The following is a 21,925-nucleotide window of genomic DNA, read 5'->3' as shown; positions in this document are numbered from 1 at the left end:
AAAAATATACAGTCTATTAAACAGTAGGGGTTATTCAACTGGAATCCCCTTTAAAATACATCAGTTAAGAAACATTTCATATTGAGTTACTTGCATATGCTAAATTATGACTGGAATTTTCATATACATTAATCTCATTTATTCCTGACAACAAACAAAAAATAAACTTTAAAAACCCCACATATTTCAGAAGACATAAATATATCTCATCCTTTATTTCCTCCTCCTCAAAGGGTACAAATTAACATTGAAAGTGTTAATTCTCTCTTAACACTTTCAATTTACATTGCTCCCACTCTCAGTAAACTCAACCCTCAAAAATGACCCAAGAATTTGCTCACTAAACAAAATAAAATCCAAAAAGGATTTAAACTCACCCCTAGTGAGGATGGAGTCGGCTTCACCTGAAGCACAGGGCTGCAGTGCAATGGAGAACTAAAATCTGGGTTCTGAGGTGAAGGATGTGAAGGTTAGAACAAACACCAGTATTCATTATGAGTAAAGGCAGGAGAGCCTTTTTCTTTTCTTGCTCCCCCATCTCAGTAGACTGAGGACCAAAGTTAGTTCCTTGTGACACTCACATACCAGTCAACATTAACAGCTTTACTATTTGACTGTCTTCATTCACATGGCATTTATGATCTAGGAAAACTGCCCAGGAAGCTAAAGTTACAAATAACCTTACTGCTTGTTTCAAGAACTTCCTCACGTATCTCAACACTATACTAATCAACTTACCCTCATTTCACAAATATGAAAAATCAATCTTCAGAGGCGGCAGTCACACTCCTAGTTAGCAGCTGGGAAAAGTTTTGAAGCCAGGTTCCTTGACCTCTGCCCAGAAGTCTCCCTACACTATACTTTGTCTCAAAGTAACAATGAGTTTCAGGCCCCAAAGAGTAGACAGTCAGGTTTTTGAGCCAACAGATGAGAGCAATGATTACCTTATTAAAGGTAGAGAATCTCAGAAGTCACTTTATTCACAAATCAAAGCCTCAAGATGTACTGTGATTTGTTCAATGTCACTCAGTTAACTGGTATAATAAATGCAAGAGAAGAAATATGACAAGATAGTATGTGATTTAACTGCCAGAGAATGGCAAAAACACAAAACAGTTTATTTATGAAATACACAACTGTGGGCCAAAAAGGACTCAAAGGATTTGAGCCGACTCTTGAACAAACAGATGGAATGAGGCACAGTAGAGCAAACAGTTCATTTGTTAATGCAGTTTGAGAAGTATTAGTTGGGTTTGGGTGGTGGAGACAGAGTTCAGAGCACTTAAAATTTCCAACCAAGTATATACTTGATTCTGTGGAAACAAAAAGAATAAAATTTAGAGAAAGTTTCTTAGGAATGCCTTGGTAGTGATATTTTCAAACTTCTTAAGTACTTACTTGCATTGATATATTCTAACCTACTACTAACCTTCTTTCTATTACATACTTTATTAAAACAGTGAAGCTTGGACAGTTTTAAAAATACTAAGTTATTCTTCAAAATGAAGTATATTTTTCAATGAATTTAAAACTATGACTCTTAATTATGCTTAGGTTTAAAAGAAGTTTCAGATAAATCAAACCTCTATTTGGTAAACTGACTTATATTTTCATTTTCAGGATACAACCAGTCTGAGTTGTGATACTACAATGAAAACAGGCTTATAAATAATGTCACAGAGCCAAATGGGTCGACAGGAAGGACAGCTGATTTCATTAATGGCCACAATACAGTACTGATATTGTCTCCATTTGTATGAGTTAATCGAAATAAGCAATCATTAAAGAGAAGGAACATTTTAAATGTTTAGTTCAAATATGTACTTCAATCTTATATATTAATGTTCTAATTTTAATTTGTTTTCCTAGTTTTAATGGTTTTAAAATAAGTCCAAAAGTTGCTGGATATGCAATACCAACATAACTAAATCTATAAATAGGATGTTCAGTGTAAAATTTACTTTTAAAATTATACAATTAGACTCAGTAGGACCACACAAATTCCAATCCCAAACAATTTTCTGATTAATAAGAGATCCATATCAGAAGTAATGTTTTGTCAATCATACCTTAATAAACCTAGGGAAAAGAATTTATTGAAAGAATTTTAACTTAAACTACTGTGATGAATCAGAATACTTTGAATTAAAATGTTCACTCAAAAATGTTTATCACAAGTTCAGAACTAAGCCATTTTATGCGCTGGGCTCAATAAGGACACAAATGACTTGAGAAAACTGCTTTCAAAAGCACCGCTTACAGTAATAACCTTGACTCCTCCAATGTGTACAAGACTGCAAATACTAAATTCTTGTATTTCTGACGAGCATTTGTTACAGTATTCTGATAGGAGTAAAAATCTTTTAAATTTTAGTGTAGTGTTGTTTTTTTTTTAAGGGCCACACGTGTGGCATATGGAGGTTCCCAGGCTAGGGGCAGAATCACAGCTACAGCTGCCAACCTACACAACAGCCACACAGGATCTGAGCCACATCTGCAACCTACACCACAGCTGGAGGCAAGGCCAGATACTTAAGCCACTGAGAGAGGCCAGGGATCAAATCACAACCTCATGGATAGTAGTCAAGTTCATTACCAGAATCACAATGGAAACTCCCTAAAATTTGAATTTATATTGTAATTTCGCATTTAGATTAGTAAATTTTCACTTCTTATACTGAAGATAGGCACAAGATTTTAAATTTTGCAGATTCAAATTTCTTCCATAGCTCTCTGAGCCTATTCACCTGAATGATAGGTAAAGTTCAGTTATCACATACTATAGTTAGACTAAATGAATTATTACCAGAAAATAGCACGGATCCAGTACTCAATGAATGAAAAATGTTAGCTATGGGATCTGCATTTAATTTTCTGTCAGTCTTGCTCATTTAAGTATTTAGGCAGTATGTGGCATAAACTGCACTTTCTATTAGAGTGATAGAGGAGGGAGGGCCAAGGGGGCAAGGTTCTCCAGGATGCTGATATACCTTATTCCCTCCTCAACAATTTGCTAGCTAAGCCACCATGTTGAGCCCCTTTACATCAATGTAGAAACAAAAAGGTTCTATTAAAGGTAAAATGACCCCAATGTAATTCCTGTAAGCCTCTGATGTGACAGAAAATTGATTATTCAGACATCTACATTGACAATCCTAAAGAAATACAATATCATCTCTTTTCTGAAATACCAAGTCTCTACATATTCAGTCTACTTTAATTTTCTGTATATATATTTTCTAATCATTAAAAACTTAAACTTGATAATGTCATGTATACTATAACACTAGAAAATAGAACAATTAATTGAGTATTTTTCTCTATCATCTCAAGTAACAGAAGATGTGTATGACTCCAGCCTTTTGATTACACTTATCAAATACATATATGGTGACACAACTATTCAACATTGTCAAATACAAAGGAGTTAAGCATTTCTAAATATGAAACTAGAAATCACACCTGTCTTCAGCTTCAGTCAAGTGCTTAGAAAAGTTTATTTTGTGCTTAGAATATTCTTCTAAAGCACCAAAAAGTTATTACACAACCAAACTCAATGGTAGAATATTTAATATTCTAAAGAAGACTTTAAAGACAACTTGTACATTATGATACTGTAAATCTAATGGATTCACACAGCAGAATCTAGACAAGAGGGGACATCACAGAAATCATTATCATAATGGAGAGGCGATCCATTCTGAATATTGATGGTTTTTCCCCTCTTTGTGGCTTAAAAAGTTCTTTATTGCCACTCCAGACACTCACCCCACCCCACCTTTTGCTGTAAGGTGAAAAGCTCTGTTCTAACTCTTTAAGGAGTAAAAATATATTAAATGTTCTATCCTGCTGATTCTAACCTGTGAAATACCACACAATAGAAAGTATAGTAGAATACAGTTTGTCTTCCAAAAACATAAGAAGCATACACCGACTTTGTAAAAGCAATTAAGAACTTTCTATGTGAAGACAAATTTACATTGAAAACATACACTCCAAGATGCTTTTTCCTGAGTAGAATGTTAACTTTTGTATCAAATTAAGCTTCTATGAATTTTCAAAACGTAAAATACCAAAGGCTTTTCCACAAAATCAAATAAAAATTAGGAATGTTCACCTTCATATCCAAAAAAAAGTTCAAGTAGATGTTCAGCAAGAGTAATGTAAAATCTTAAAACAAGTGGCCAAGTAGACAGCTCTTCAATTTTAAGAATTCCACAGTAAAGTTCAGTTTGAAACAATAAATTAAAAGGACTATTAAAGCATGAAAAACATTTTCAGGAGAGTATCCAACATGGAAAATGAAAAATGTAACCCATGGTAAGAAAAATATAAATCATACACTAAAAACAGAACAAAGGCAGCAACCAATCTTTATAGAAATCAAAGCAACACAATGGACTCATAAAAACTTCCTAAACATATTCTCTGCTATGTGCAGAAAAGTATAAAGAAAAAACAGTGTAGTTTTTATTAGTTGAATAATCTAAATGTATGATGAAATTTTGGACCTTATCTCTAAAAGAACCACAGAGTTGTCACTGAAATACACATTCCTTGAGACAATGGGCAAAGTTCCCATTTATGGGAAATACACTCTTTTCTTCACACAGTGAAACGGAGAAAAATTGTTAACAAACGAGAAATCTTTTTCTCTAATCTCCTTAAATACCTCATTAATGCAATACTTTGGAAATGTTAATTTTTCAACTCAGACTTGAAAAGGTTATTAAGAAACACAAAGAAATCTTATTGCTTGGCACAGATTTTTCAAAAATTAAAGAGCTGTTTGAACCACCATGCTGTTCTCAAATCCTATTTCAAACTTTTTCACAGAATGCTACTTTTCTGAAGGTAGACTATTGACTCTAATGCAATCTAGACTGAACCCTGCAATATATAAGCAAGTCACAGTTCACTTCAAACCAAAAGAAATGATCAATCTTCTGTTCATGTCAAAATCATACAAAATATTTGTAAAAGTTAACTAGGATTTATCTGTGGCCAATGAAGGACCTACGGAACGTTGTCTTATGGCATTCTGTGCAAAGTCTTTGTTTGTTCCTTCTTTGCTTTCAGATTCTTCTTCTGAAACATCTTCTTCATCAGCCTCTTGTTCCTCCTCCACTTTTTTCAAAGGTTGAGAAGATTCTGGTAATAATTTTTCTTAAGGATAAAGAACAAAGGTTTTTGGTTAATGTATTAGAGCTGTGGTAAAGTACAGTCAAGATACAACTCATATGCCCATAAACTGCTTTGGCATTTATTTATCAATCACTTTTAGATTTCCAAAAGGAAAAAGTTATCTTTAAGAATAAATGATACTGTAAAAATAATTCATTTGGAAGATATATGTTACTTAACCATCATTTTACCTACCTATTCATAAACTGAACTGAAATTAATGAACCAGAAAAATGCTACGAATATGGATGTTGTAAGAAAACAGGCTGCATTAAATACAACTATCTTATATTCATTTGCTATTAAGTCTTCTAGTTAATAAGTACACTGAAATAAACTTCAACACTACCCTTATTTCAGTTCCTAGACAATCAAGAATCAGACACTTATAGCTAAAGGCTATTTTCCCTAGCATGTTTTTTTCTTCTTTTTTAAAATGATTTCATAAATGTGCTTTTTTCCCCACATAATTTTTATTAATGTATAATTATAAACAATATACAAATCATAATTGTACAGCTCAATGAATTTTTTAATACATATACACACATGTATAAATGCCCCCTTTTCAATAGGGTCTGTTGCTAGGTAACTTAATCTTTAAAACACACCATGTTACTAAGACACAAAACACAGAATCTGGCCAATGAGCTTTTCTCTGTTCGGTGATCTGAGACTGTGTCTAATCCCAAGCATCCAGAACGGAGGGGGAAGAACACGGGGTATAAGGTAGAAGAAACTCCGTGAAGGAATCACTATAGTGGACAATCTGGTCTGTTTGGCATCCCTCTTTCTGTTGCGTTAATAACCCCTTCCCTACACCACATTCCATGTGGTTGTGGTGAGCTCAATGGTTTAGAGCAGTGGTTTTCCACCAGGGTGATTTTGCCCCCTAAGGAACACTTGGCAATACCTGGAGATACTTTTGGTTGTTACAAACTAAGAAGGGTAGTGCTACTGACAAGGAGGGGCATGCTGCCGAATAGTCAATAATGTATAAAAGACAGTTTGTCACAATTTTGTCACAATTAAGAATTATCCTCGGAGTTCCTGTCGTGGCTCAGTGGTTAACAAATCCGACTAGGAACCATGGGGTTGCAGGTTTGATCCCCGGCCTTGCTCAGTGGGTAAAGAATCCGGCGTTGCTATGAGCTGTGGCGTAGGTTGCAGACCCGGCTCGGATCCCGCGATGCAGAGGCTCTGGTGTAGGCCGGCGGCCACAGCTCTGATTCAACCCCTAGCCTGGGAACCTCCATATGCCATAGGAGCAGCCCAAGAAATGGCAAAAAAAGGCAAAAAAAAAAAGAATTATTAAGCCCTTGGAGTCCCCATAGCAGCTCAGCAGAAACGAACCTTGACTAGTATCCATGAGGATGTAGGTTCAATCCCTGGCCTCACTCAGTGGGTTAAAGATCTGGCATTGCTGCAAACTGTGGTGAAGGCCAGCAGCTACTGATCCAACTCCACCCCTAGCCTGGGTAGGTCCATATGCCACAGGTGTGGCCTTAAAAAGGAAAAAAAAATTGCCCAGCCCTTGGAGTTCCCATTGAGGCTCAGGGGGTTAAGGACCTGACAGAGTTGCTGTGATGATGCAGGTTCAATCTGTGGCATCAGTCAGTAGATTAAGGATCCAGTGTTGCTGAAAGTTGTGGTGTAGGCTTCAGATGCCGCTTGGATACGGTGTTGCTATGGCTGTGGCATAGGCCTCAGCTGCAGCTCCCATTCAAACCCTGGCCTGGAAACTTCCACATGCCACAGGTGTGGCCATAAAAAGAAAAAAAAAAAAATAGAATTATACAGCCCAAAAGGCCAACAGTGTCATGCAGTGTCATGGTTGAGACACCCTGATTTACAGTGACTTCCAAAAAGTACGTCCTTTATACAAGTGGCGTACGGCAGAATTTTTCCAAAAGATAGAGTGTAGAGAGAAGTCTATTTTCTTCTTACTCTGGGATGATGAGCTAGAACTTTCTATAGTCATTTTATGCTAAGAACTGCAAAGAGCCAAAAAAGGAGCAAGCAAAGTCACAGACAACTGAGCAATTCAGAAACTTAACATCTTAACATCTAAGACCCAGGATCTAGTCAACTCTGCCCTCAGGCTTCCTCACTACATGAATAAATTCCTATTCTGCTTAAAGCCTGACTCAGCTTGGTCTTCCTCCAGCAACTCAAAACCTAAACCAAACACACATAATGGGAAACAACTCAAACCATACAGCCACTATAGAATGGGCAACATCACATTACCAGCTGTGTCACAGGTTACTTAAAAGAAATCTGTTGTGAGGTTAAGGTTTCTGAAGTGAGATAAATATAAAACGTACATTCACTGACTCTTAAGTAATCTGTGCTGAGTATATTTTTTTCCTACAGGTCAGTGGCCCCTGATGGATAAAATTATTCCCTCCATGTGTTCTTTAAGTATTTTTTTCTTCTGGTTTTTGTCTTTTAGGGCCACACCAGCAGTATATGGAGGTTCCCAGGCTAAGGGTCCAATCAGAACTATAGGCATCAGCCTACACCAGAGCCACAGCAATGCGGGATCCAAGCTGCATCTGCAACCTTCACCATAGCTCACGGCAATGCCAGATCCTTAACTCACTGAGCAAGGCCAGGGATCGAACCTGAGTCCTCATGGATGCTAGTTGAGTTTGCTTACTGCTGAGCCATGACGGGAACTCTTCAAGTATTGATGCAACTACCTAATAAAAATTTTTTTAAAACCCTATCAGTTATTCTAATTATATAAACCCATCTTGTAGTAAAACAAAGTGTCAAATGACAATCCTGAAGTGACTACAGGAATTGCTTTTCCCAACATTCTATGAGAAAACAGAATTGACCAGCATACAAAGAAAAAATCTTCAACTGTGGTCACAAACTGATGAATGACTTCAAGAGTGGAATACATTCAATTTTTTGGACCCAAGTATATTCAAATGGATCCATGAATTTCATGATATTATCTTTTTTATTTTCAGGGCCACACCTGCGGCATATGGAAATTCATAGGCTAGGGGTTGAATCAGTGCTTCAGCTGCCAGCCTGTGCCACAGCAACACCAGAGCTGAGCCGCATCTGTGACTTACACCACAACTTACAGCAACTCCAGATCATTAACCCACATAGCAAGGCCAGGAATCAAACTTGCATCCTCATGGATACTAGTCAGGTTTTTAATCCACTGAGCCACAACAGGAACTCCCCAATGGTGTTTTCAAATAAACTGATGTCAGATCAATGGTATCAAACACTGCATAACTTATACACAGTGTTAAAATTCTCCACAATATAAAAACCAATAACCATGTTCCTAAATCCACTGGGCTGTCATTCTTACATTAAATATATATACTCCTTCCCCCACCACTCCATATTTAGAAACCTAAGCTACAAAGGCAACACAGACTTACAGAAATGAACGAGATTACAGTGAATAAAAGAAACATTTTAAAAATATACTTACTGGTAGGATATGGCTGTGGTCTACGCCTTTTTGAAGGACAAAGGCAATCTGCCACAAATATCATGCACTGTAAAAATAAACATCATATGAATGTACAATACAAAGCCAGTGCAACTATATTAAATTACCAAGTTCTAGTACTTTTCTTCCTATGAAAATTAACTACTTACGAGTCCTAATAAGAGTCCCGAAAGCAGAGTTGCTAAAGCAAACACTGTATATGATCCCCAGACCGGTAATCCAAGATCTTCAATAAAATAGTTATGGCAAGTCTAAAATCAAAAGAAAAAAAAAACCTAAAAACATGATCTTTTTTAAAAAAGTGACAGTACCAAAAATAATTAAAATAGAAATAAAATTTCAGCCCATACCCTGATGCACATAGATAGCTGAAAGAGTGCTGACATACTACTCATCCTAAAATAAGAGAGATGAATGAAAAACAATCAGATAAATAGCTTTGAAGTAGAATACATGTGTATTATCTCTAGCTTCTACTTTTTGCTCTATACTTTCACAAACACAACCGATTTCACTGCTGGTGTAACTCAAGATTAGTGATACATCACTGATTTCAAGCCCATAGTAAGGACTGTTAATGAAAATCAACAGTTTCTGAATTTTTGCCACTCTATGATGTCCTCATAAACAAAACACATGATAATTTTTTTTTCCTTTTCTCCTTCCTATTGTTTGACTTTAACCTTTCACCTTTCATCTGATGATTTCTCCAATATACTAGAGTACAGGTTACAAGCTCTATGAAACCAGTTGGTTTGATGTTAGGTACACTGTAGGTAGGCAAATGGCAACTCTTATTCACCCTTAAAGTCCTCCAAAGGACGAGCAGAAAAGGAAGCCTGAAGAAAAACTGGGAGCATTTGAACTGACCCTTCCAACCTAAGAATAACCCTCCTTTTGTATTAAAGTTAAATAAAACTCACAATAGCATTAGCTTCATATAGCATAATGATACACAAAATAATTATACAAGAAATAAATACTTCATCACCATATAAGTAAAACTATTATTTTCACATAATTAAACCCCAGTAGTTTACATGGGCAGTTAGGAAAAACCATACTGCAATAACTAGGTTTGTGAGTTCTCTCTAACATAAGAGGGTCCACCAACACAATTCACACATAAGCCAGAACTCCTGTATGCAGAATGGCCTAATCCAGTCCCTAATCGCTGAGTGGGTAAACCTGCCATGGTGAACCTGGGAGCACCCCCAGTCAGTCTACCAATAAAAACAAAAAGGAGTGCTGCCCTGGAGAGTCAACAGAGATGTCACATGCAATCCCCTTCTACCAGAGAGGGTAAGAATCGTTTACAACATGAGATTTCAAACAAAAATCAGTTATATTTTCAGTTCAACATAGAAAGGTACTTTAATCATGTCACTTCTGTTGTTTAAAACACAAAACAGGAATAGGAATAAGGAAGTGAAACATAAATACTATGTAGCCTCCCTGTAGTCTGTGCTACTTAGATGCTGCCAGGAGTACTAGATGCCTTAATTGGGCTGGGCACTGTGGTTCAGGGGGGGGATTCTGAGAGCAAAAGGACAATTCAATTCAGAGGTGTAAGGAAAGGTGCTAAAGATAAAGCTCTATTTCAAAATATTTCTTGGGGGAGTTCCCGTTATGGCTCAGCATAACAAACCCAACTAGATCCATGAGGATGCAGGTTTGATTCCTGGCCTCACTCAGTAGGTTAAGGATCTGGCAATGCCGTGAGCTGTGGTGTAGATCGCAGATGCAGCTCTGATCCCAAGTTGCTGTGGCTGTGGTGCAGGCCTTCAGCTACAGCTCTGATTCAACCCCTAGCCTGGGAACTTCCATATGCTGCAGGTGCAGCCCTAAAAAGACAAAAACAAGCCCAAACAAAACAAAACATTTCTTAGGGCTGATCTTACTCCCACTACCAGAATCCATTATCCCAACTCTCCAGTCTCCAAGGGCAAGTGTGCTAGAGGAAAGATATAGTCTAGCCACACCAGGATGGCCTCAGCAAAACTCAATACTCCCAGAGGTCTCTGAAATGACTCGTGAGGTGCTGCTCCCAAAAACAGTACCAGAAAAAACTCTTGCTATGGTCGGTCCCTACTGTTCCACAGTGAGCTGCTATGGAGAAATATACCTTCTAACTACACATAAAGCTCAGTAACTAGTCAGGCCATTAGAATCATTGTTCATCCATACTATTCATATAAAGTTATCAGACAGGTGGAATAATTCAATCTCATTAAATCAAGTACTGAAACCTAAAGGCAGCATGAGTATGTTGGACGATTTCATTCAAATGTTAAGCTCAAACGATAGCTTTACCCATTACACTGCTCACATTCTTAGGAGGATTTAGTTTTTGGTGATACAAATGACCACATCTATAGTGCTGAAATACTCCTAAAAAAGGTTTCAGCTTAATTCTATAGAAATGTCTGCTTCTAGCTTAACAAGATCAAAGTATCTGTTAGACTAAGAAGGTAAAGTCAAACTAAACATCACATAGTAAATCAGAACATACCCTAAGAGTTCTAGAATTAAAACTAAGTACAAATGCTTTATTTAAACAAAATATTAATTATGTGTTTCACTTAATTCTGAAATAAATAAGAAAAAAACTCCTCATACTTACAAAATAGAACCTGGACCAAACCATGAGGAAATGGGTTCAATACTCTTCCACTCTTTTTCACTTATAAAGTTTATGAAGTCCTTCTTAGTCCTCGGGCCTTGATAGCGCCTAAATTCACCGTCTTTACAACTAAAGAATATCATAAGTAAATATTAATCAGTACCAAATAAATAAACTTTGTATTTGTTTTGCTATTCCTCTAACCTCATTTTTACAAGCAATCCTAATATTCAAAAACATCGGCAATGCACTGAGACCCAAATTTAATTAAATATTAAGGTTATATTTTTAAACAATGTTAAGTCTTAAGACTGCTGTTGTTACTCTTCCAAACAATGAAACTATGAAACACAATATAATAAGTTACATGTCAATTCTATCTCATTAAAAACCTGGGGGAAAAAAGATAAGCAGTAAGTAGATAAATCTCAGAAAAATCACTTTTAAGCCACAATATACATGTTAAAGCAATGACTTCATGAAAAATGGTTAGAATCATATGTAGCATTTATTATTAACTCTTGTTAAATGAGAGGTTAAAAATTTGAGGCCTTGTTCTGGCATTTTCAGTCATAATCACATCACCTCTGCCATCATGCTTTAAACAGTGATTCTATTTTACAGTCTGCTTTGCGTTCTTCCTGACACCCACCCCCTCCTTTTCCGTTCCCAACGTATGGAACTGGTATAGGATCATAACTGCTCTCCCTGTTCCCACATCTCCACCATTTCCAAACTACCTTAAATAATACTGCCAGTCTAATCCTACTTAATTAACACTGCTATTTTTATCACTTAGGTACAAATATTTTCCATAGCTCCTCACTACTCACAGTAAGGTTAGAGGGCCCTAATCCACCCAGAGTCAAAGACGACAAGGAAGGGTCCACTCAAAACTCCAAAGTTTTGCAGAGAAAAGGGCACGTGAGATCTCAAGAGGTAAGATCTCAAGAGGCAGAAATTAGGGGAATTGGCATGATAAACAACATGACTAAAAGAAAAGGGCAACAAATTCCAGAAAATTTCAGGCAGTGATTAGAAAATAGCCAGTTACCCAGACATGTGGAAAAAAGGACTTGGTGAAAAAGGAAAGAAGTACTTATAGAGAGAGAATAGACATTTATATAGATACAAAGGGAGTAGGGGTGACTAAAAAGGCACAGGGAAGCATACAAAGATGAAAAAATGATGATAAAGAAAATCAAGATACCTACACACAGAATTGCCAACTTCTTGTCTTCATAACTTTAAATAAGAGAAGTGCTGGCTGGCATTTAGCCAACAGCTAGGTGAACACTAAGGTTCAGGGCAGATATAGAGATTTAAGGTTTCTCATGACCACTTGGGAAGATAAAGACAAACTAAAAAACCTGACACTGAAGACTACATGATCGTATTCATTCTGATTTAACCATTTCACCTACCACTGTTCCCAAAGTTGAGCCACAGCACCTTCTTCGCTAATATTTGAACATACCATGCTATTTATGACTGAGACTGTCCTTAGGATGGAATGCTTACTCAGCACTCCTGAAAATTCTACCTCCAAGGGTGAGTTTAAACTCTGTATTTTCTAGGAACCAGTCCAGCGTAGTGATTTTTTTCCCCTTACCAAATTTCCTACAGTACTTATCACAACTCTGGGCTCACATTCATTTACCGTGCTGAATGGTATCACACCATTTCTCACACACATCATCTTCTAAAACAATTACAATCTCTGAAATCACCGACTGTTCATACATCATTCATCTAAAGGGACCTAAGGAAATAAGCCTTCCAATAAACTTACTGAATATAATGCTCTTTAAACACAATCCAGAACAGAGGCCTACTATTCTGATTAAAGTATGATGCATCTTTCTCCATAACTACAGAATCTTCAAATACTTACTGATAAATAGTAGGAAGAGCAGTTATGATAAATCGTCCACTTAGTCCTACAAATGACAAAGAAAGACTAGAAATAAATACAAGAAATAACACACAACAGGTTTTATATGGGACAATTACTTACTATTTAAAGTTGATTCTATATAATTTAGATACTAATAGGCAAAGAATATGAAATTATACCTAAAAATAGTTGAGTTTTATAACATAAACAATGAAAGAAATTCCAATTATGTACTTAAAGCAACAAAATCTACTAAACATTATCTCAATTTAAAAGTATGTAAAGTCTGGAGTTCCCATGGCGCAGTGGAAATGAATCCAACTAGGAACCATGAGGTTGCAGGTTCGATCTCTGGCCTTGCTCAGTGGGTTAAGGATTTGGTGTTGCCGTGAGCTGTGGCATAGGTTGGACCTGGCGTTGCTATCGGTATGGTGTAGGCCAGCAGCTGAAGCTCTGACTATATCCCTAGCCTGGGAAACTCCATATGCCACAGGAGCGGCGCTAAAAACCAAATAATAATAATAATAAAAAGTATGTAGAGTCTGAATATCGAACACATTTGTGAATGTATATATAAACATTTGATCAAGTATACTACCATAAGATTACTGTAAGGAGTCACAAGATAGCACAATATAATGAGTTTTAAGTCTAAAATCATATGAAATTGAATTTGATAATCAAGAAAAAATGAAGTGGAAACTATTATGAATCTTTCATTAGGTTGGCAATGTCATTATTAACCCTAGCATTATTCACCATGTGTTAAACACTAAAATAACTAAGGAATAATTTATGCCTCAGTTTTCTTATGTCAAATGAGGATATTACCTCTCCCACAAGGTAAGAACTATTAATGCAAAACATTTGGAGCAGTACCTCTAATAAGTGCTCACCAAGTATTAGCAATTATTACCATTTGGGATAAGGGCAGTCAAGAATCCAGGTTTACTGTGACCAAGAACAGGTAAGATGAGGTTGGTCTAAGAAAGAAGTAGCCATAAGGGCAGGGCCTGCTACTTGTCCAGGGGACTTTGTAATTAAGAGCTCATGATGACAAATCAGTTAATGATTACATGTGGAACCCAATTACAGAGATTCACCTCCCTTGTCAGGGAATTTTACCCTGGCTCTACAGAGAACCTCAACCACATGATCCTTATTCTGAAGTTTGCTATAGATGTAAATGTTCGGTTGACCAATGTCCATCTGGACCACAATGTCCCATGGCTTCTCAGAGACATCTTATGTACTAGTCTGGGGCTGGGGATGCAAAGGGGAAAAGATCAGAGGCAGTTACGTGGGGAAGAATGGAGGGAGGAAGATGCCCCCAAGGTCGCTTAGAGTGATCCATGCCTGCTGTGGCTCAGCAGAAACGAACCTGACTGGTATCCAGGAGTACTCAGGTTCAATCCCTGGCCTCGATCAGTGGGTTAAAAATCCGGTACTGCTGTGAGCTGTGGTGTAGGTCATAGATTCGGCTCGGATCCTGCGTTGCTGTGGCTGTGGTGTAGGCCAGCAGGTACAGCTCCAATTTGACCCCCAGCCTGGAAACTTCCATATGCTTCACCCACGGCCCTGAATGAAAAAAAAACAAAACTAGTGAAAGTTAAGAGTTAAGACCGTTTAATGTGGAAAAAGGAAAAACAGATCATCTCGAATTGCAAAAAAAAAAAAAAAAACAACTAACCAGACTTACAGTACCTGGCTGCTCTGTGACATCTACTTTTGCAACATTAACCTCGAGATCTTCTCCCCATTCAGCAAAACTTTCCCATTCTGGTTGAAGGTTCTGACAAGCAGGACACCATGGAGCATAACTAAAAAACATAATTTTTTTTAAACATTCTAATAATATTGGGATAAAAATGCTAATATGCTTAACTTATAAAGAATATTTACTAAAAACAAGATAGCAAAGTGGCTAATTTTATAAAGATGAAAAGGTTTTAAGTGCAGGTCTAACTCTCTGGAAATCAAGAATTATGAACTGATAATGCTAATCACAGAAAAGTAATTCTGAGAATTAAGACACAAGGACTTTTTCACATGCAAAACAGCTCCTTAAGAACCTTTGGATTTATGGAGTTCCCTTTGTGGCTCAGTGGTTAATGAACCTGACTAGGATCTCTAAGGATTCAGATTAGATCCCTGGCCTCGCTCAGTGGGTTAAGGATCCAGCGTTGCTGTGAGCTGTGGTGTAGGTCGCAGACGCAGCTCAGATCCCACGTGGCTGTGGCGTAGGCTGGCAGCTGTAGCTCTGATTAGACCCCCCAGCCGAGGAACTTCCATATGCCGTTAAGTGCAACCTAAAAAGCAAAAAGAAAAAAAAGAAAGAAAAGAAAAAAGAAATTAAAAAAAAACTTTGGATTAAGAATAAAGAAATTAAAAAAAACCTTTGGATTTCTCTATGAAACTGTGACCAGAAAGCTCCAAGTCAAATCTGGAGTTCATCAGTTTTAATAATTTTATGTGCAGGAGTCACAAATGCAACGTGCTAATAGGAGAAAAATAGGAAACACCCAGGGCTGTGGTAAATAGGAAACACATGCCCCCTCCTACAAAGGAAAATGACAGTCAACAGGGAACTACTGGCCCAGTCCAAATTAAAAGGAGCTGAAAAAAATCATTTTTATGTAAAAATGTTACCCAGAACCTAACCCAGACACAAACACTAGGCAGGCCAAAAAAAATTCTTAGGCCAGAACTTGGTCAACCTCAGATTTACAAATCTATGGCCAAACATATTAGTTTTTTATTTACTCTTTTAGTACTTAGTCTTTAGAGGCCCTGAATCTTTCCTAGGATTTGATTTTTCTCGTTTTATAATTATCTCATAATTTAATGGAACGAGGCTTTTTTTTGGAACCAGGAACCTACGCCTGTTAAAAATATGAGTACAGTTTCTGTAGTTCATTATACTTTCTTCACTTATTTTATGGAAATAAAACTCCCAAAAGTTATAGGCAATGTGGAACAAGACTAGTACTGTCCACAAAAGGCAAAATCTCTAAAAAAATGTATTACAAACAAATATCTCTGTAAAAAAAAACTCCTGATCAGGAGGGATTTAACGTAGACAATTTAACTTGTAGTAAGAACAGACATCATTAGAAATCCTTGACCCTTTTTCATGTTCCTTTTGTTTCTTAGGTGCTTTTAAAATATTTAACCTCATATAAATTATGGACATGATGAGGAAAGAAAAGAAAAAAATACTATGGTATAATCTAATTTCATACAGATATTCTAATTCAAAAACCCTACTACTTCACTTTTGATTACTATATTGATAGAGTTCGATCCAGTGAGTTAATAAAAATCTCCTTGAGGAGTTCCCGTTGTGGCGCAGTGGTTAACAAATCCAACTAGGAACGATGACGCTGCGGGTTCAATCCCTGGCCTTGCTCAGTGGGTTAAGGATCTGGCGCTGCCGTGAGCTGTGGTGTAGGTTGCAGATGCTGCTCGGATCCCGAGTTGCTGTGGCTCTGGAGTAGGCCGGCATCTACAGCTCCGATTAGACCCCTAGCCTGGGAACCTCCATATGCCGCAGGAGCAGCCCTAGAAAAGGCAAAAGGACAAAAAAAAATTAAAAAAAATAAAAATCTTCTTGAGTAACACTCGAATGTATTTTGCACATTAGTTCATAATCACTATTGCTTAACACATTATTTATGAAACTGTGAACATTTTATGGAGACAAGCTAAAACAAGTTACTGAGGACAATGAAACCAAATGCTGTCCCTGGTTATGTTTCCTCTCCTCTGTAGCTCCAAGGGTGCCTGAAAATTCATTTTACTGAGTTACAAACTATATGCATACTACATAAACATTTCTCCTATTTTGTCCTTCACATAAATGATCTATGCTTGATTTAATGACTGAAGAGTTACTGATTTGGCCTTCTGGGATGTATACTTTCACCTTCCTCCTTAACTAGCAACCCAATCACAGAAGAAAACACCCACCTGAACCCAGTTAAATAAGGGGGCTGTTCTACAACATCAACATAATTAAAGCTTTTTAGGTACAGATTTTCCTACCTGTCAAGTGTAGGAAATAACACGTATCTTGTAGAATTTGTAAAGAATTTAAGTATGACAAGGCATATGACGTGTTTACAGGTGTCTAGTACACAGTTAACACTCAATAATGGTGTTTTCACTAATATCATTAATACCATTAGTATCAATAATACTGTCACCACCATTACCAATTTAGTGACTAAAGCAAAGGCAGATAGTTTACTACCTACCAATGCAGAAGGGACATGATCATAATGGAATCACCAGACACATGATTTTATTCAAACAATAAATGACGACCTGACACTCTTTTAAGAGTTTATAATCACTCACAATTAACTTTCTTTTTTAAATGCAATACCACTTAGAGAGACATAAGAGTAACAACCTAGGACATTCAGTACTTTGCAAAAACACACACCCAAAGGAAAAATGAGATGTGGGCAAAAAGAAAAGCGAACACACACACGCCCGATTCATAAAATTTAAAATAAACTAAAAAGACCTCAAATTCTAACATTCTAAGTGGACTACTTTTTAAGGACAATTAGACAAAAGGAGAGTAAAAGCTGCAACTCAATTTCCTCTTCTGCAGTTTGGTAAAAACAAGTCTGGAAGTCTGTAAGACTCACAAGAAAATCAATGTATAGCAACTAGTCAGACTAACCTCCCCATCCCCAAAAACCTTGAAGAAAAGTTGAGAGAATTCAAAGCTGAAAGCAGCCTCTTACATACACCGCAGCCCTAGCAACCAAACTAGGGTGCACACTTCAGAAAAAAAACTTAAAAGTATTACCCGGTCGCAAACGAAGGGGTGGGACGAAAGCAGCCGAAGATCCCAAGAGTTAGGGGATTCCGAGCAGTCGGGGGCTCCCGTGCCGCGGCTCAGAGCCGCAGCGCCGAAGAGCCTAGGACGCTCGGGAGAGAAAGGAGAATGAAGTCGGGGCTCCAGACTAGGATCCAGTACCCCGGCCCACAGAGGGGCCCCGAGACCACCGTCCCGCACTCACAATTCTATCATCCACTCTCCTTCCAGCAACTCTCTCCAGTTCTCGTCGGTGATGATGCGCACGTCGCTCCGCCGCCCGTGGGTCCAGGGAGCCTCCCACAGCAACAGCAGCAACACCGCCAAGGGGACCCTAGGACTCTCGGAGGGCGCCATGTCCGCCGCTCGCCCTCCCCACAGCAAGCGCTGCGGCCCCCACCTCCGCGTAACCTCTCCTCACTTCCGTCCGCGCGAGCTCATCTGCTCGTGCGCATGAGCGCGGCGAGGCTCGCGCGCGCGCCTTGAGGACTCTCAATGCGCATGACGAGACCAGGTCTCAGTGGGTTGGTTTAGCAGCGAAGGAGCGCGCCTATTCCCTAGTGCGCATGACAAAAAAGCATTCCCTTCCTTTCTGCTTTTCCCGAATATGGTGTCGGAAGAGAGGCGGAGGGCGTGGTGTAGAAAGTGGGGTGGGACTTCGGAGAGAACCGCTTCAAAGTCTGCGGCAGGATTTTGGCGCCAAAAGATTGGTGTTTATACTAACTTAAGGCGATTGGTAAGTCTATGCTAAAGCAGTTTCCGGCTAACTGCCTGTCAGGGTTTTCTTTTTTTTTTCCTTTTGAAAAATTTTGTAGGACAGTTAATGGATGTTTGTATTAGTCAGAAAGTTTAGTGCACTTTATGCACTTTAGGGTATATGTTGTCCCTCTTTTTTTTTTTTTTCTTGGTTTTGGGTTTTTCTTTTTAATGCAGTAGTTACAGAGAGGATAGATCAGAAATTCAAAATGGAGCAAGACACAGAGGCTGCTTGTAACAGATATTTCAGATTTTTTCCTTAAGCATCTGTAAATACAAATCAAAATGTGCACTGAGTTTGGTATTAATCAGTCAAATGAAAATAATTGCATTTACACCTCCTCACCTCATATTCTCTCCTAAACTCAATCCAATTGACTGATTCCTCCCAATCCCCACCCTTCCCTGAAAGGCCTTTTCTAGGACAGTAGTAATTTGCATGTTAACACTCATCTTACTTGACTGCCAGCAAGCATTCTGTCACCACACCCTCCTTGAAATGGGTTATGTGGTGTCTCATTTGTTTTGTTTGTTTTTCCTCCTTCCTCACTAGCTGCTCTTTCTGAAACGTCTTAGCTGGTTCTCCTCTACTAATTTCCAGACATTGGCTGGCCCCTGGATGCTGTACTGGCCCCCCTCCTCTTAATCTCAGACTTCTCCAGGTGACCTCACTTCTGGCTTTAAAAAGCATATGACTGTCATTTCCAGCCCTGAACTTTCTGGGAACTTCAGACCTGTATCTTGTTTTAAAAACAACAAAATTCAACCCAGTAAATTTAAAGATCTATTTGTCATAAGTCAGGCACCATTCCATCTGGCAACTAGAAGGGCTCTCCAAGAGGTTATACAATGGAAGGCTTTTATAGGAAGAAGGGTGAGGCAAAGGAGTTCTTGGCGAGAGAAAAGAAAGGATTATTTTTTAGGACTTTTGAGGGGAAGGGCACTGGCAAGGGCTTTATCGGTATAGATTCCTCTTCTTTAAATCTCTGTTTGCTGTCATGGGAAGCAAATGATTCCATTTTTTAACAACATTAAACTCTTTGCTGGACATCTCTTGGATATCTAATAGGGAGCTTAAACATAACAGGATCAAAAAAAGTTTCGATTCTCCCTCTTCAGGTCTTCTCAATTAAGAGCCTCAAGGTTGTAAATCAACTATATTTTAATAAAAAATAAAAATAGGAGTTCCCATCATGGCTCAGTGGGATAGTTAACAAATCCAACTAGGAACCATGAGGTTGCAGGTTCAATCCCTGGCCTCTCTCAGTGGGTTAAGGATCTGGCGCTGCCGTGAGCTGTGGTGTAGGTCGCAGATGCAGCTGGGATCCAGTGTTGCTGTGGCTCTGGCGTAGGCTGGTAGCTACAGCTCCGATTAGACCCCTAGCCTGGGAACCTCCATATGCCGTGGGTGCGGCCCTGAAAGGACAAAAAGACAAAAATAAATAAATAAATAAATAAATAAAGAGCCTTGAGGTCCATCTGATTGCTCAAGACAAAAGTTTACATTTTAATTCTTTAATATTGTTCTCTTTCTTCACCGTCTCTTCATGTACTCCATCAGCAAGTCGCATAAACTCTACCTCCACCAATTTCCATCTCTACATCCAAGACCTTGATCCAAGTTTCTATCATTTCTTGCCTCACCTGCAATAATAGATTGCTAACTGACCGCTCTGTGTCCTCTCTTGCTTCTCTAAATAAGATCTAGCAATTTCTCCTTAAAACACTCCAGGTGGTTCCCACTGTACTTGATATTAAATCCAAACTCCTTAAAATCATTACGGTGGCTTAAAAAGTCCTACAGGATCTGACATCTGCCTAACTGCTACCTAATGTAGTGCTGGCTCTCCTCCTCCCTACCTGCTACATCTCAGGAGATCCCTAAATATGTCAAACTAGTCTCACACTAGAGATTTGGCACTAGCTGTTCCTTCTGTCTAGACTTCTCCACTCATCCTCACATCATTCCTTTGTGTCATTGATCTCAAAAGTTACCTCAAAAAGGCATTTATTTCCTGACCACCTCATCTAAGGAGCCCTCATGGTCATATCAATAGCTCATATTATCCATCATATTCCTCCATGCTAATTCTCTTCAAAATATTAAACTGATATGCGTATTTGTTTATTATCTTATTTCTTTCCTCACCTAATAAGAATGGAAGTTTCATGATAGTGGAAACTTCTCAATTTTGTTCGCTACTATAATCTCCACAGTTTAGTACCAAGCCACTATTAGAACCTAGCACATAGTAAATGCTCAATAATTCAGTATTTGTTAAATGAATGAGTTAATGAGGAAAACATCATTATACATATGCTGTGCTTTTATCATAATATATGGGCTGCACTGATTAAAAGAGTGTAAATATATTATTATATGAAATATAGAGATAATATTTGCCATCTATACCTCACAGAGTTGGTAAAAAGATAAAATTAATTATGTTCATAAATATTCTTTTTAAACTAAATCATTCATGATAAATTTGTTATTAATTTTTTAATATTTCATTTATATTACAAAAGAAATGCAGTCTTATGACTAAAATGCACAAAGTATAAAAGATTGGAAAGTGAGAAGAAATATCTTCTAAATTTTCTTCCTATCTCCTGTCAGAATTTGTACCCCTTAGGCAACAGCTATTAATATTTTCTTTTGTGTGATTTCAGAACTTTGCTATGCACATAGACTACTCTTTAAAAAACACACACCAGAGTTTCTGTTGTGGCCCAGTGGTAACAAATCCGACTAGTATCCATGAGGACGCAAATTTGGTGCCTGGCCCTGCTCAGTGGGTTAAGGATTCTGGCCTTGCCCTGAGCTGTGGTGTAGGTTGCAGACGTGGCTCGGATCTGGCATTGCTGTGGCTTATGCTGTAGACCAGCAGCTGCAGCTCCAATTAGACCCCTATCCTGGGAACTTCCATATGCTGCCTGTGCCACCATAAAAAAAAAAAAAAAAGACGAAAAGAAAAAGAAAAACCACACACACACACTAATGAGGTCATATTTAAATTCCTAGTCAATTTTTATCACTTAACAAAACATACATATCAATGTAAAAGAGTTCTAATGTGGTCTCAAAACTATTTGTCTGAATATCAAGAAATATATGAAAATCTCCATATAATATCATGGTAT

The 21,925-nt window shown here is 37.9% G+C and overlaps 1 protein-coding gene across 1 annotated transcript; it reads right to left on the bottom strand.

The window, feature by feature from the left end:
* Window positions 1-3,478: 3,478 nt before the first annotated feature.
* On the bottom strand, window positions 3,479-18,489 carry TMX1 (thioredoxin related transmembrane protein 1). Its single transcript, XM_047767318.1, has 8 exons — window positions 18,231-18,489; window positions 14,899-15,014; window positions 13,192-13,237; window positions 11,298-11,426; window positions 9,025-9,070; window positions 8,824-8,925; window positions 8,654-8,720; window positions 3,479-5,166 (listed from the first exon to the last, which is right to left on the bottom strand). Exons 1-8 carry the CDS (start codon window positions 18,380-18,382, stop codon window positions 4,988-4,990), a joined length of 837 nt encoding a protein of 278 aa, XP_047623274.1. The 5' UTR covers window positions 18,383-18,489; the 3' UTR covers window positions 3,479-4,987.
* Window positions 18,490-21,925: the final 3,436 nt, after the last annotated feature.

This window comes from Phacochoerus africanus, chromosome 2, assembly GCF_016906955.1.
Source record: "Phacochoerus africanus isolate WHEZ1 chromosome 2, ROS_Pafr_v1, whole genome shotgun sequence".
Lineage (NCBI taxonomy): Eukaryota > Metazoa > Chordata > Mammalia > Artiodactyla > Suidae > Phacochoerus > Phacochoerus africanus.
This window is presented reverse-complemented; position numbering and strand designations above follow the sequence as displayed.

Bases quoted from the DNA above. Each gene is read 5' to 3' on its own strand.
- TMX1 (XM_047767318.1), bottom strand. From the start codon at position 18,382: ATGGCGCCCTCCGAGAGTCCTAGGGTCCCCTTGGCGGTGTTGCTGCTG. The intron at 13,238-14,898 runs GTACTGTAAGTC...TGTCATTTGTAG, and splicing joins AGATGTCACAGAGCAGCCAG to GACTAAGTGGACGATTTATC. The intron at 8,721-8,823 runs GTAAGTAGTTAA...TTATTTTTACAG, and splicing joins CGGGACTCTTATTAGGACTC to TGCATGATATTTGTGGCAGA.